The sequence below is a fragment of the Haemaphysalis longicornis genome, unplaced genomic scaffold (genome assembly GCF_048455015.1).
Source record: "Haemaphysalis longicornis isolate Haplotype H1 unplaced genomic scaffold, Haemaphysalis longicornis Haplotype H1 scaffold_7, whole genome shotgun sequence".
In the NCBI taxonomy this organism is placed as follows: Eukaryota; Metazoa; Arthropoda; class Arachnida; order Ixodida; family Ixodidae; genus Haemaphysalis; species Haemaphysalis longicornis.
The window spans coordinates 134,697,638-134,711,644 of NW_027526422.1; the positions used below are offsets into that span (position 1 = coordinate 134,697,638).

Consider the following 14,007-nt stretch of genomic DNA (forward strand, 5'->3'; position numbering starts at 1 on the left):
CTCTCTCTCTCTCTCTCTCTCTCTCTCTCTCTCTCTCTCTCTCTCTCTCTCTCTCTCTCTAGTGCGTGTCCCGCACGCACTTGTGTTCTGCAGACCGTGACGGGGGAGAGCAAAAATAGTTGGGAGGCGTCAGGATTACCTGGATGCGCTGCACAAAAAGGGGCTGGAAAGCTGGAATATGACGTAGCAGTAAACTATAGTCAGGACTATAGCTGGACTTTCGCCTTCGACGCAGGTATAAGCAGTCTTATGTGCACGAGGATTTATTTATAACCTTGATGGTTCGATGTCTGATAATGTTGCAGGTATGTGATGATGTTGCTTTCTTATAATTTTGGTGGATAGAATACCTTCCTGATAGGGTAATTCATATCCGACACGGTGGTTTGATGCGACATGAGAAGCCTTTCCGCAATGTTGCGTGTTTCTTCGATCCCAGGAGTGTGGTGAAGATTTGCCATCTTCTTGATATGTTTAGATGTCCGTTCATTGAGTCGTAAAGCTGTAGGCAGTTTCGTGTGAGGCTCCTTTGTCGGCGCATACTTGGCATCTTTCGGTTATACTGTAAATTCTTGCTTGAATGATTCTCCTGCAATTGCGCATGCGCCAATTTGTAATCAGTTACTTCCGCCTTTCCCGTAACATCACTAGATGTTGGTTCACTTGCGGATTCCACCACGTTTTGTGCGCTTTGTGTAATTGTTAACGGTTGATTGCATCACCGAGCTCCAATCGACGACGCCGAGATGAGACTCACGTGAAAGACGACGAATACAACGCTCAGTAGTGCAACCCTGCACCGCACTCTACTCGCTCGCCAGGAGGTAATATGTCTTCTGGTTCCCCATTGTACATGGCGTAAATACACTACATTGTTGAATGACAGCTTTGTAATATCTTGTGGTGTAGGTAACATGGTACCTCTTGCGCAGACGGAGCTTCGAAGCGGCCGCCCGATTTCACTCGTCCAGTACTCAGTCCTTCACAACAAAGCCCATACACAGACAGCGACCATGACCAGCCCGGCATCTATTCTCTTGAAACCGCGCGACCCTGGCATACTTTGGAAAAACGATGACGTGGACATCAAAGCCTGGCTTCACATGTATGGGCGTGACAGCAGTCACAACCAGTGAAATGCAACGCTCGGGCTGGCCGAGTAATATTCTACAGGAAAGGTACGGCTAAGGTCCGGTATGAGGCCCGTGCATAAGAAATTCCAAGTGGAGATGGAATCAAGAAAAAGCCTATGGTCTTATTTCACAAATCCTCCGGTCGTCAGCTAAGTGCTAAAAAGAGTCGTCATCCCGCGCCCTGACACCAACAGAATCACACGCCTCATACATCCAGGACGTGCTGGGTCGGTGTTCTAACTTGACGGCATTATTGCTGAATACCGGAGACTCGAAGAAGCGAGGAGCAGGCGCATCCACCATCAGTTCACGAGGCTTCCGAACACAGCTGTGGCTTCGTCTTGAGAAGACGTGCAACGCCGGCAAGTAACCCTTTGCTAAGTAACCCTTGTCCCACCAACATGTACCCTTTTCTTTACCGTTTTCTTTCCTCGCCCAAAAAAGAACAAATAAAGTAGGGAACAACACCTGCTACACCTCAGCTATGGAAGGTTTAAATCCAATTAAAAATAAATCAACAGGGGCAATTACCCGCAATTTAGTGTTCAAATAGGAGTCACCATATTACAAAACGTGATCTGGTTGGGAAGATTACGACGCAAAAGCACCGAGACCAGCAGCCATCGCACGGGCAGCGGGCTCGGGACATCATTAACACCTTCTTCTCAATTAGGCTGGCCTCTCGAAGGTCGCCAATAAACCCGGCGTCGTGTAGCATACGCGTGCTTCCGTGCCTTCAACAATTCGGTGCCAGGATGAAGACAAACCTGAGCCTATTCGAGCCTGACGCCCAATTAAGCTTCCCTCCAGCGTTCAGTAGCACAGCTTCACGACGCGACAGCGCCCCTTGCGTTATCGGAACGAGCACTCTCGAAGGGCTGCCACCCGAGAACTGACCAATCTGCTTCCATTTTAGTTGGGCCAACCACATCGCTCATGAATGCCCGCGACTATGGCGATCGCCACACAGAAAAAACAAGGCTCCGACTCACCCCAGTCCTTTTCCACCTCTTCGTCAGCCGCAGCGCCATGACACCGCGGCTGCTGTCTATGAGTTTGGGGGTCATTCGCCATCACCGCTCCGCCGCCAGACCCGTTCATTCCGTCGCCCTTCTTCGATCAAAATGGATAACTTCATTTCACGAAAACATTAACCTTGTTATAAGTCTTTCAGCTCTTGTGTTACGACAACAATGAGCGGAGATGAATTCTGTCAGTGTTTTTTTTTTTCTAGGTCTTGTCGAATAGCCAACTGTTTCGTGACATGAGGGGGACTTTATTGTGACGCGCTGTTATTCGAGAGAGCCGCGGGTTTTTGACAGCTTCTGCCTCGAAGCTGCGCTTGGGATTGTGACCGCATAGCGCGACGTCGCAGCGCGTGTTAGGTGCGCAACCGTCGCATTCCGAATAACACAACAGGTGTCCGTGGCCGTCGTGCTCGCAATAGCTTGACAACACGTGCCTACACTATCACACCTATAGAAGCGAAGCAAACAACACGTCACGTACTGAACGTTAGAGAAGCCATCCCAACCGGTCTTCCCCTTCTAGACCGTAGCGCTCGCGTGGGGCTCTGCAAGCGAATGCAGCATGCAGCCTGTACTAGACCAATGCTTCTATTCTACCGAAAACAAGTTTTAAAAAAAACGGCGCAGCTTGTACAAGTGGTGCAACGTTGGGGGGAAAAGCAGAGCTCATGGCCCATCTCCCTTCGCCGGAGATCCGTCGGTTGCAACTCACATGCATTTCCTAACTTGCCGCTGAAAGTTCTCCATGACTGGCGGGCCTGGATCCTTTTGTCCGCAGCCGTTCACATTTTTCCCAAAGTGAACTGCATTAGCCCGCGGCAACTGGCTTCGCGAACTCGGCGTCTGTTGACCGAACTCGACGTCTGTGCTCTCCACTTCAGGCGCGAACCTACGTGAACTGGCGAGTAGAAGAGCTCCGAGAGATCACGCCACGAACGCTGGGCAGAATGTTTTCGAAGGTCGAGCTGGCCGACGCCTGGCGCTCCTCACGAATCGCAGGCTCACGTGCGCTGTCTATTTTCGGTATTTTTTTCTAATGCTGTACGGCGGAACTAAAAGCTTAAACAGCTCTACGGTTAACATGAATCCCCCGTCACCCGGCGTCATACGACATCTGTTCAACCTGGCTGAACGACCTTGGTTATCGTTTTTCCTTTTTTTTTTCAGTAATTGCCCTATCCCAAACAACAGATTCCCGACCGCCGAATTCCTCCTTTGTTGGTTTACATAAGCGCCCTTGAGGATAACGACACTATTTTCTTCCCCGCCGGTACGCGTAGTCGTGCGTACACATTGACATAGAAAGTGCTCGCGACTTGGTCTAGAGCATACCTGTTGTCGCTCGCGTGCGCCAGTGGGCACACAGCGGCCTTGCTGATGTGTGTGCCATTGCGACAGAGCATCACGCGAGCCATAACAGCCGCAGGTGTGCAGCCTTCGCTGGCTATCCGCACTCCTCGTAAAGTCCCTAATACTACCGAGGTATGCAAGTCGCGCGCCGGCCAGTATCTCAGCACTGACGAAAGCCGCGTGATATGCGGTGGCGACCGCGCGGATGAATGCGTGTATAGCGTATCTGAAGACGTGATACACAAGCGAGCGCGAGCCAGAAAGACGGCCACTGAACGCAAGTCAACATGCTCGCAAAGACGTCCAACTTGAATGTTCACGAGCCCCGCAAGATCGGCATCTTCACATTCGGTGTGGATGGGCCAGACGCCTCATCTGGTAAGATGTTTTCACATTGCCCTACAGCGCAAAAGTGTATATACAGAAAGATGGGTCAGCAGTCTACAACGCCAAAGGAGGCATAGGGGTGTGGTTAGGCTCTTTACCCCTATGCCTCCTTTGGCGTTGTAGACTGCTGACCCATCTTTCTGTATTTCCTCAACGAGCCCCTCATTTTCCTTACTATATATATATATATATATATATATATATATATATATATATATCAAGGTTGCAGTCGTCATTGCCAGTGCTATTCGGCTGTTTCCGAAATATTTAATAGTGCCGAATAACGTGTTTGTCATGTTTCTTTGATACAGTAATAAATAGGTGAAAATATAAGTCGAGAAAAAATCCGCCGTTTTTCCGGGAGCGGGAGTCGAACCCACATCTCCACATAACGCGTGCGGTGCGTTAACCAATTCTACTACTAACTCTGTCTCTGTCTCTACTAACCTTATATATATATATATATATATATATATATATATATATATATATATATATATATAGAGTTAGTAGAGACAGAGACAAACGAGAAAGACGTAGAAAATAGAAATAATTTTACTGACGTTTCAGGGAGAGGACTCCCTTTCTTCTTCAGAAAGGGAATCCTCTCCCTGAAACGTCAGTAAACTTATTTCTATTTTCTACGTTTTTCTCGTTTGTCTCTGTCTCTACTAACCTTATTTTTTTCGCGCTCTGTGTGAGTTTTTATCTTTTCAGACTATATATATATATATAATATCGGTGTGTCTAACCGAAAAAAATACCGGTTCGGTTACGGTTCTGGTTCAGGCGAAATCATTTCGTTCCGGTTCAGTTCCGAACCGGTCCGCGGACCGGTTCGGGAGCTTGAACAGGTTCTTGAACCGGTTCGATGAGTTGAATTATCACTAAAATCAGAAAAAAAACATTTAGTAGTTTAAAACGACAGTCAAATCAAAATGCAAAAAAAATTCAAAATGCTGTTGTTCGAAGGGCAGTGGCGCAATTGCAAAGCAAACTTTAAACAATTACGAGATATTAGAAAAACAGATGAAGCGGTGACGATTTACCACCTACTTTCTCGCCCAGACTTAACGACTAGCGACTATTCATAAAGCCACCGCCAAGAGACATGACGGGGGGATATATTTTCTACCCTTTTCTTTTTGTTGAAATTGCAATGGAATCGCCCATCACGCTAACCTTGAAACCTTAAATTTAGGCCTGCGAGTGGCGCGTTCAAATACCAGCGCTTAATACCAATGGCGCACATTTTTATATTTGTAACAAAACAGAAAAATCGTACAACAGGCACATAAATACTGATGTGATTTATTGTAGGGTTCAACGCGCCGATGCAACGCAGGCAATAAGGCGCGCTGTAGTGGAGGGCTTCGGATTAATTTAGACCACTTGGGGACCTTTAACGTGTGCTGAAATCTCGTACACACGGGCGTTTCTGCTTTTTTCTCCTGCATCAGAAAAGCGGCTGCCGCGGCCGGGAATCGAACCCGCGGCCTCGTGCTCAGCAGCGCAACGCCTTAGCCCCTGAGCCACCGCGGCGGGTGGCACATAAATGCTACCAATGAATGAGATTATTTGGTCACCCTGAACAATTTGTTAGCTGTCACCTTACCGAATGTATTAGCCACACTTTTGTCAACAGTAAGCTTTAGTTAACGCTTAGTCGTTGCATTATTGCTCCGACCACTGCAATTCCTTTTGCGAGAGCTATACCGGATGTGTGCATTACCGCCTGACCCCCGGCCATCTTTCCGTGTGCTACATTGCGGAATCTTTCCGTGTGCTACATTGCGGAATCTTATAACAGATTATACTGTTACAAAATAAAAGGAAAATTTGACGCGCGGAGCATGAGATTGAACTTTTTTGTGTAGACGCTCTTTAATTCGTGCACAGCAGTACTCTCCTCCAGAACAAGTAGCAGTAAAAATGATGTGGCGGGTTGGGCAGTCAGTACAAGTGCACCTTCGAAAAAAAGCAGATCTGAAAGAGACGAAACTGCAGAACAAGCAGAAAAGATGATCGCTTGGCGAACGGGGCAGTGTGAGGTACTGGCCTGCTTTTCTGCACGCGTCATCTGCTTTATTACTGTTTCTGCTTCCAAGCAAGGTCGAGGGCTGCAGTTTCTTGCCAAGGGATTAAGTGCGCACCTTAACAGTTTACCTTGACATATCGGTTGTTATTTGTATCCGTAAAAAACAGAGGTTGTACACTGTAGTGTCCTCAAAAACTGACCACGGAACTCACTTCCTTCGCATTGATGACACGTTTGGTTGTGCAAGGCGGGGCTAAGAAAAGTATAGAGCAATATCCAGGTTTTGGGTTTTTTTACTTATTCGGTTTTCAGATTCAGTTTATTTCATGTACAAGTACATCAGGGGGTTGGAGAAAAGCTGCAGTACTGCAGCTTGACAAAGCTCCAACCCCCTTATTTTTTATTTACTTATTTTTTCCGTAATATTTTAAAACAACGTGATTCGCCTTTTCTTTTTTGTTGTTTTCCGTGTAAACACATTAAAAAAAACTGGCGCATTTGATGCCCCGTGCTATATATCTGCTCTGAGGCGCAGCTTATGTTGCAGGCCGGCAGACATATTTTAACCAGCTGGTGATATTAAACGAGGATCAAAATCTCGATACACGGACATTCTGGATTTCCATCTACTTCAGAAAAACGGTCGTGGGGAAGGGGGATCGAGGCCATTTGTGGTCAGCAGCAAACGGCTCAGCCACCGAGTAGCTCCTGCGGTCAGACTTGTCAAGTATTAAGAATTTGCAGGCGTCGGTCCTTTTAAACAAATTATGAAATGCAAAAAGTTTGCACACATCGGATGTGGGCTTTCGCTGTTGCGCAGTGGAGCACTCCTGCAACTTGATTGCTCCAATAAAGCCGCCGTTAGGGAAGGGAAAAGTCGTTTTATATCCCTGCAAGTGCCGGGAATTACATTTCATTTGGTCAGCTTGCACTACGCTCGCGCTTCCAGCAGCAACAGACCATTTCTACATTGGTGCTCATTCATTTCCCCTGTTGTCACATAGAGCGTGATAATGTTCAACTGTGTGGATGAGAAAGTGCGCGAGCGGGTACGAAGTTGATGGTACGTGAAAGAAAAAAGGCCTGATTTGCAAATTGCATTGACTGTGCAATATCAACAACGGAGGGTCGAACCGTTTCGGCATGTACCGGTAACCGTTATTTCTTTTTTCGGTTCAGTTCCGGTTTTCGGTTCGGTTCGATTCCGGTTCGACACTCTGATATATATATATATATGTGTGTGTGTGTGTGTGTGTGTGTGTGTGTGTGTGTGTGTGTGTGTGTGTGTGTGTGTGTGTGTGTGTGTGTGTGTGTGTGTGTGTGTGTGTGTGTGTGTGTGTGTGTGTGTGTGTGTGTGTGTGTGCGTGTGTGCGTGTGTGTGTGTGTGTGTGTGCGTGTGTGTGTTTGTGTGTGTGTGTGTCCTGCTGAACTAATTAGGCAAATAATTGCATATTCAGCGCCAATTCTGCATGAGCCCTCGAACACCGCTGAGGAAAGACTTCAAATACTGTTGGGTCGTAGGAGTCCGCATGTGTTTGCTTAGGTGTTCCTAGACCATCGTCAAGTCCTCTTGCAATTGCTGAAGCTCATCAACCTCTCATCCTAGTGATGCGAACGGTAGAAGCGTGTCGGCATTTTTTTTCGGATATCAACCGAGCATGTTCGCCATCATCTTAAACAAGGTCTTCTTGAAAGAAAAGGTTGTAGGATACACAGGGCGCTTGAAGGCAATAAAAGCATTTAACCTATGTGTGACGTTTGGCCAGGTAACCCTGTGTACACTCGTGGCTTCTTTCAAGTCCTTTAATTGAGTGTCCGTGCAGGGTCTATTCCAAAAAGAGGATTTACCTGCGGTCGCCGCGCAGCAACTGGCTCATTGTCAAATATACATGCACTACCCCGGCGTCAGTCATGTCTACACAGGTGGGTCTTGCCTAGTACAGTCAAACCCGATTATAACGAGCCCGGATAGAGAGAATTATGCTATATATCGAACAAAACAAAATCAGTTACGAAAATACACGCTTAACATATTTATAGAATAAAGCGGAGAGACGAAGGGCCGAGGAGTCCCGGTGATGCGGTGGTAGTTCTATTCTACAAGGTGGCGATGAGAGACGGTCACCTTGACCGTCACCTTGAGATAGGACACTTTGACGGTCACTTCTCTCCTACCTTGACGCTCGAGTCTCGTCCTTGGGGGTGGACGGATCCCACCGTATTCCTTATAACGAAGTTCACATCGGATATATCGAACTCGGCGAACCTAGGATTGCCGCCGAAACGCATTGTCTCACAGCGGTAATTGAGACGTTGGTTGGCCGCGGTTGTGAGTTTGAGCATCACATGGAGCGACGTGACGCCGGACACTTTCCGTAACTGAAGGAGAGAGGAAAGCCGGGCTAGTTGAAAATGGTTCATGACTGCAACCCCGCACAACAAAACTGGACCACAGAATTGCTTCGGGGATTTCCTGAGTGTCGTCGACGACCAGGTTGCCGTCACTGTGAGCCCCTCTGATGCAGACACCGTCGCCGATGTTAAGGCAGCTGGTACTGCTGAAAGCACCAAAGAGGCAGAGGATGTCGCGGTCGGAACGCCGTCCGCCGCTTAATGAAGCGTTTTCGGCAGTTGATATGATCCGCCATTTTATTGCTTCGGTATTGAAATACACGGACTCGAATGCTGTGCTAGTTGGCGCCGCCAAAATGAAAGTGAAAAGAAGAATCGCCTCTTTTTTGCCAAGTAGGCAGTTGAGGCCGGAAGTATCCTTATTGCTTCCAATAAATGGATTTTTTTGTGTATGGTAACGACATGCTTAATTGTGTTGGTTTCCGCTTGTGGGGATGGGGAAGGAGAGGGGTGTCCCGCGTATTGCGAATTCGTAACAAAAATTTGTTGTCGGTGGGTTTTGCTATATCGAACTATTGGATATATCGAACTAATCGCGGCGCATATTTCCGTTCGTTATAGCCGGGTTTGACTGTAAACGCCTCTACGCCTGCGTTTGTTATAACGACATTGCATTAGGAACACAAAATTAGGCGGTCCCATTATACTTTGTCAGCTACGGCGGAACTTTACGCTGTTCTGTTGGCACTGCGCGCGCGGTTCATCTGAATTGTGGCAGTTCCACAAAATTGGTTGATTCTTTCTGACTCTCAAGCAGCACTAGCATCTATGAAACTCACTAGCAGCGCTTTCAATGATTCATTAGAATATAAAACTTTAAAGGCATTCCTAGAGCCTCGAGGTGTACCATATTGTGTTTCAATGGATTCCTGGCCACTGTAATATTCCCGGCAAAGCAGGGGAAGATGTGGCAGCTCGCCAAGCACATCAATTTTCAACCACAGACAACTTGCCTCTTTACATTCCAGACTTGCGACATCTTCTTACGAGATCTTGTGATAGCATTTGACACAATACGTGGTTCGATGGATGCTCACAATGCAGAGGTTGATCCTTTAGTGCGGTTCGATATTCCAATACCCACATCCCGAGGCTAAGAGACGCTTACACACCGCCTGCGTATTTCCACTGCTTATACAAAACATTTTCTGCACAAAATTGGCAAAGTTCAAAGCGCCTGCTGTTTATGGGGTATTCCTGATGAAACTGTTGCTCATGTCATTTATGAATTTCCCCCGTCACGACGCTGCGAGGCAGTGTTTTAAAAATGTGCTGATGTCTTTAGACAATAGGCCTTTTAACCTTGGCGAAGTTCTCGGCCCATGGTCAACACCTAGTCAGCGACGGCGTTCGTTTCTTGCCCTCAAACTATTTCTACAGTCTGCTCATATTTTAGGATTTTATAAGTTTCGAAATGTAACTCTGCCTTTGCCCTTAACGCCCCTTCGAGTCTACGACCACTACTAGCTACCATTAACTTTTATTGTGTTTTTAATTGTATTGTATATCGTCTCTTCTCTTAAGTATACGTTCTACTTTCAATCCATGTGTGTTTTATACTAGTTCGCCCTGAACTGTTTCTTCCTCTTACCATTCCAACTTATATCCACTCACTTGCTTCAATGGACAAATTGGTGTCTCCAGTGTACTGCGTGCGCTTTGCTGGAGCTTGTTCTCCTTACAAAAACTGTTCATAACTCAACGAACATTGCAAAGACTATCAGAAACGTTCACCTTTAAAAAACTGTGCAATGTTTATGGGCGGGTTGCAATGTATTCTTAAGAGCATTTTCCTTACCTGAGAAGGTAGGCGGCACTCATATATGGCTTCAACCTCTCTTATACCTTCTCATAAAACAAAGAAGAAAAAAGTTCACTTCTTTTTCAGAATACTGGCAGGAGAATTTATTAGTCGGATGCAAAGAATTGCGATGAGATATAAACGTTTCTAGATTCGCGCGACCATGTTCTCAAATCGTGAAGATGTCGTCTATGTAGCGGAGGTAAACCTGAGGTTTATGCGGAAAAGAGCTTAATAGGGTGGCTTCAAGTTGCCCCATGAAAGTATTGGCATAGGTCGGCGCGAATGGAGTACCCATGCTGGTTCCGAAAATTTGCAAAAAGTAAGACGAGTCAAATTCAAAATAATTGAGAGTTGAAACTAGTTTTAACAAAGTTAGGTACAGTTCTGGCGCATGCTGGTGCGGGTTCTCTGATAAAGCTTTTGAAATAGCTTTGATTCCTTCGACGAAAGGGATGTTTGTATACAATGCGGCAACGTCAAGAGTAACAAGGAGGGTTCCACTGGGTAGGCGCCCACCCTTATTTATCTCTTCTATTATGCGGAAAAAGGGGGGGGGGGGGGGTGTCCTGAACGAATGAAGAAAGAAGAGCCGGAATGTTGGATAGGTAGTAATTCCGAAACAGAGATAATGCTTCGGTTGTGGTATTGTTATTCGAAACTATGGGTCTGCCAGGAATGTCGGCAGTGACAATAATTCTATGGGGACTTTGTGCACTTTTAGGAGGAGGTAAAAACGTCCTGCATGCTTATTATTGGGTTTCATGAAATTTGAGCCAGTGGTCGTTAATAATTCTCTAGATCGCAGATCTGTGACGCTCTGAAGGATTTTTAGGCTGTACTCCTCGCTCGGATCGTTATCTAAGGGCTTGTAGTGGCAAAGAATATTGAGCTGCCTATAAGCTTCATCTTTGTATTTTCCCATAGGTAAAACAACTACGCTACCAGCCTTATCGGCTGGCTTTATGACTATATCGGTTCTGGCTGATAGGCTATTCAGGGTAACTTCTTCCAACGGAGTTAGGTTCTTGCGCTTGTTGGATCGCTTAGTTGTTGTCAATATTTCTCTTGATGCTGATTTTAAGTACAGATCTAATTCAGGTGATTGATCTATATCTGGAGTACGAGTGCTAGGAGGGTGAAGGGTGCGTTCGTTAATGTCAGGTTGTTCCTGCGTTTCTGAAAAAAACTCATTTCGTCTCGTTCTCCGAGAAAATTCAGTGAGATCTTTATGTAACTCGTATTCATTCACACGGTTATTTGTGGGACAGAAAGTTAGACCTCGTTCTAGGATACATTTTTCGTCGGCCGTTAGTGTTTTGGAAATGTCAATAACGTTTCCTTATTTATTTATTTATTTATTTATTTATTTATTTATTTATTTATTTATTTATTTATTTATATACCAAATTTTAATTGACGAAATATAGGCACTGCAGCATCGGGCCGCGTGTTTATGTTCAGGTCACAGGACTTCAGCTCAAGCATACCAAACCTAAAACACGATCTTTCACTAGAACCATTGCATCTGCACCGGAAAATCGCTCTTCTATGCATTTTTCACAGATACATTCATAGCACCAGGCATTCCCCATTACACACTTGAAGCCCTGTTTCCACATCACGCAAATTTACAACCAAAGCAGCTTCACGAGCATCTGCAGCACCACGAACGCATTTATTTATTGTGCTCTCCCACTTGTTATCCGCTTATGGAACAATCTTCTTGATGATGTCGCGTCGCTTAATAACCCGCAAATATTTCGTCATCCTTTGCAGAAGCATTTTTCAATTTAAACAGGAATGGTACCATTTCTTTCCGTGGGCACCTTTTATTTTATTTTACAGATACGACTACCATGATTCCCTCCCCCAGCTGTTTTTTCGAGTTTTCACAGTTTTTTACCTAATGTTTTTGTTCCTTCTATAAGGACCATAGAAATAAACGTAAAGGAAAAGCAGGAATTTCAACCAGGTTATGGCTTGGTATGCTATCTTACACGTGGGAAAGGGGAACAGTGGGAAAAAATAATAAAACAGAAAATTAAACGACATGTAAGGACAGATCGTAAAGATGTGCGCTCGGCGTTACGACATTATAGACGATGAATTTCAGTGACTTCTGAGAGTAGACTTTTGTGCTACAGTTTTCTGTACAAGTTCAATGTTTTTTGGAAGCACAGAAGCACATTTGTCGCCTTGTGCGTAGATGACGGAGAACGCCAGTGGCCCAGGATTTTCTCCTTGGAGAACGGCAGCCGGGAGTCCAGCGTTTGTAAAGTTGAGGAGAGTAAAATGTCCTTGCCATGACCGTTGTGATGAAGTTCTTCTTTGCACTGATCGTCTAATTGACTTTTTGATGTATACGTTATATGATTAGTTATCGTATAACTTTTGTGGTTTTTTGTTATAACTTCTTCTACAAGCCCCTCTCACCCAATGCTCTGCTAGGTCTGTCTGTCTGTTTGTATATATATTTCGTAACGGTGAACTCACACGTTGAGGGTTGCGACAGGTGAAAAGAGTACGTTTATTCTAAAGGCGAACTTGTGCCCGACAGCAAGCCAGTCACAGTCAGCTTCGACTTCCTCTTCCTCATCTTTTCCCTCGGCCTCTGTGCGGCCCAGAACCTTGTTTTTCTTCTTCTTTTCGTGCCTTATCAAAATCCCCGCTAATAGGATTCTGCTGAGAGCGGAATATATATATATATATATATATATATATATATATATATATATATATATATATATATATATATATATATATGAACAGACGTGTTATTATGTACGCTGAAAATCGGGTGACTGAGGCCCCTGTCAGGTCACGTCCGCCTTTAGTCTCAGCATCCCCTTGGTTTTGCCAAGAAATAAAAATGAAATAGTCAATATATATGTATATGTATATATAGGAAATGAGGGGCTCGTTGAAAATAAGACATAAATAAGAGTTGGCAGTCAAGAAAACCTCGGAAAGCAAAGGGGAGGACATGGTAGGTCATTGAAACAGGTAAAGAGTTTGGAAAGAAAGATTGAAGAATATATATATATATATATATATATATATATATATATATATATATATATATATATATATGGAGTATCTCACCAGTTTTCATTCCGGTGAAGCCGCTTTACTCGGTGGCGTTCTGGAGTTCCTTTTCGCCACCGTCGACCCCTCTTCGTGGTGGTGCCTTTCACGTTTGAAGGAGCCATGAAGACGAAACACAAGCTTGGTTCATTCGAAAGGTTTCCTGGTTAGAATCATACTGACACCACTTTTAACGTACTCTACACTCAAATAAGCTATATAATTAGGAAAAAAGGGAATGGCCATGCGACCCACTGGTTCTTTTCTCGCAACAGAACCTAAGATGTCATACCACAATGCTCTGCGATTGGCTGAACCCGGCAAAAGCAAACGCAATTTAGGCAGAGCTTATAAGCTTGCCGAACGAGCTATTCGCTCCTAAATGCAATGCATATCCATTTTACAGCAGTAAGAATGGTGCGGTAAACAACAAAAGTTACGAAAATACACGTAAACATAGAAGTACCGATGCGCACTGCTTTGGTAGTGGGCGCACTATGCTTGTTTTAGCTGCACAGCAGTCCGACGCTTTGGAGTTATCTTATACGACACTGGCCGATTGGCGTAAGCGACGTTGCTTTACGTGACCCTGTTTCTCAAGTATACTCCATGTTTCAGAAAGCGATTACTTTCTACCCCAACAAAAACAAGCCAGGTGTACATACTCTAAAAAAGCAACGTCGGAGTGCTGACTATGCTAGCGCCATCTGGGAGGTTTCACGGCAAACAAGGCTGCTGAGCCGAATGGCGCACTGGAAGTTTGTTTGTATA

The 14,007-nt window shown here is 45.2% G+C and overlaps 1 protein-coding gene across 2 annotated transcripts in view; it reads left to right on the forward strand.

Annotated features, from left to right (window-relative positions):
* The first annotated feature begins 3,747 nt into the window (after positions 1–3,747).
* Positions 3,748–14,007, forward strand: part of LOC144147023 (cationic amino acid transporter 3-like) — a 112,934-nt gene continuing 102,674 nt past the window's right edge. Inside the window, exon 1 of one of the 2 annotated variants that reach the window (XM_077679044.1) lies at positions 3,748–3,889. In XM_077679044.1, coding sequence (XP_077535170.1) covers positions 3,799–3,889 — 91 coding nt within the window. In that variant the 5' untranslated portion in view covers positions 3,748–3,798. The remainder of the gene's footprint in view (positions 3,890–14,007) is intronic. The other variant, XM_077679045.1, reaches the window with a different exon arrangement.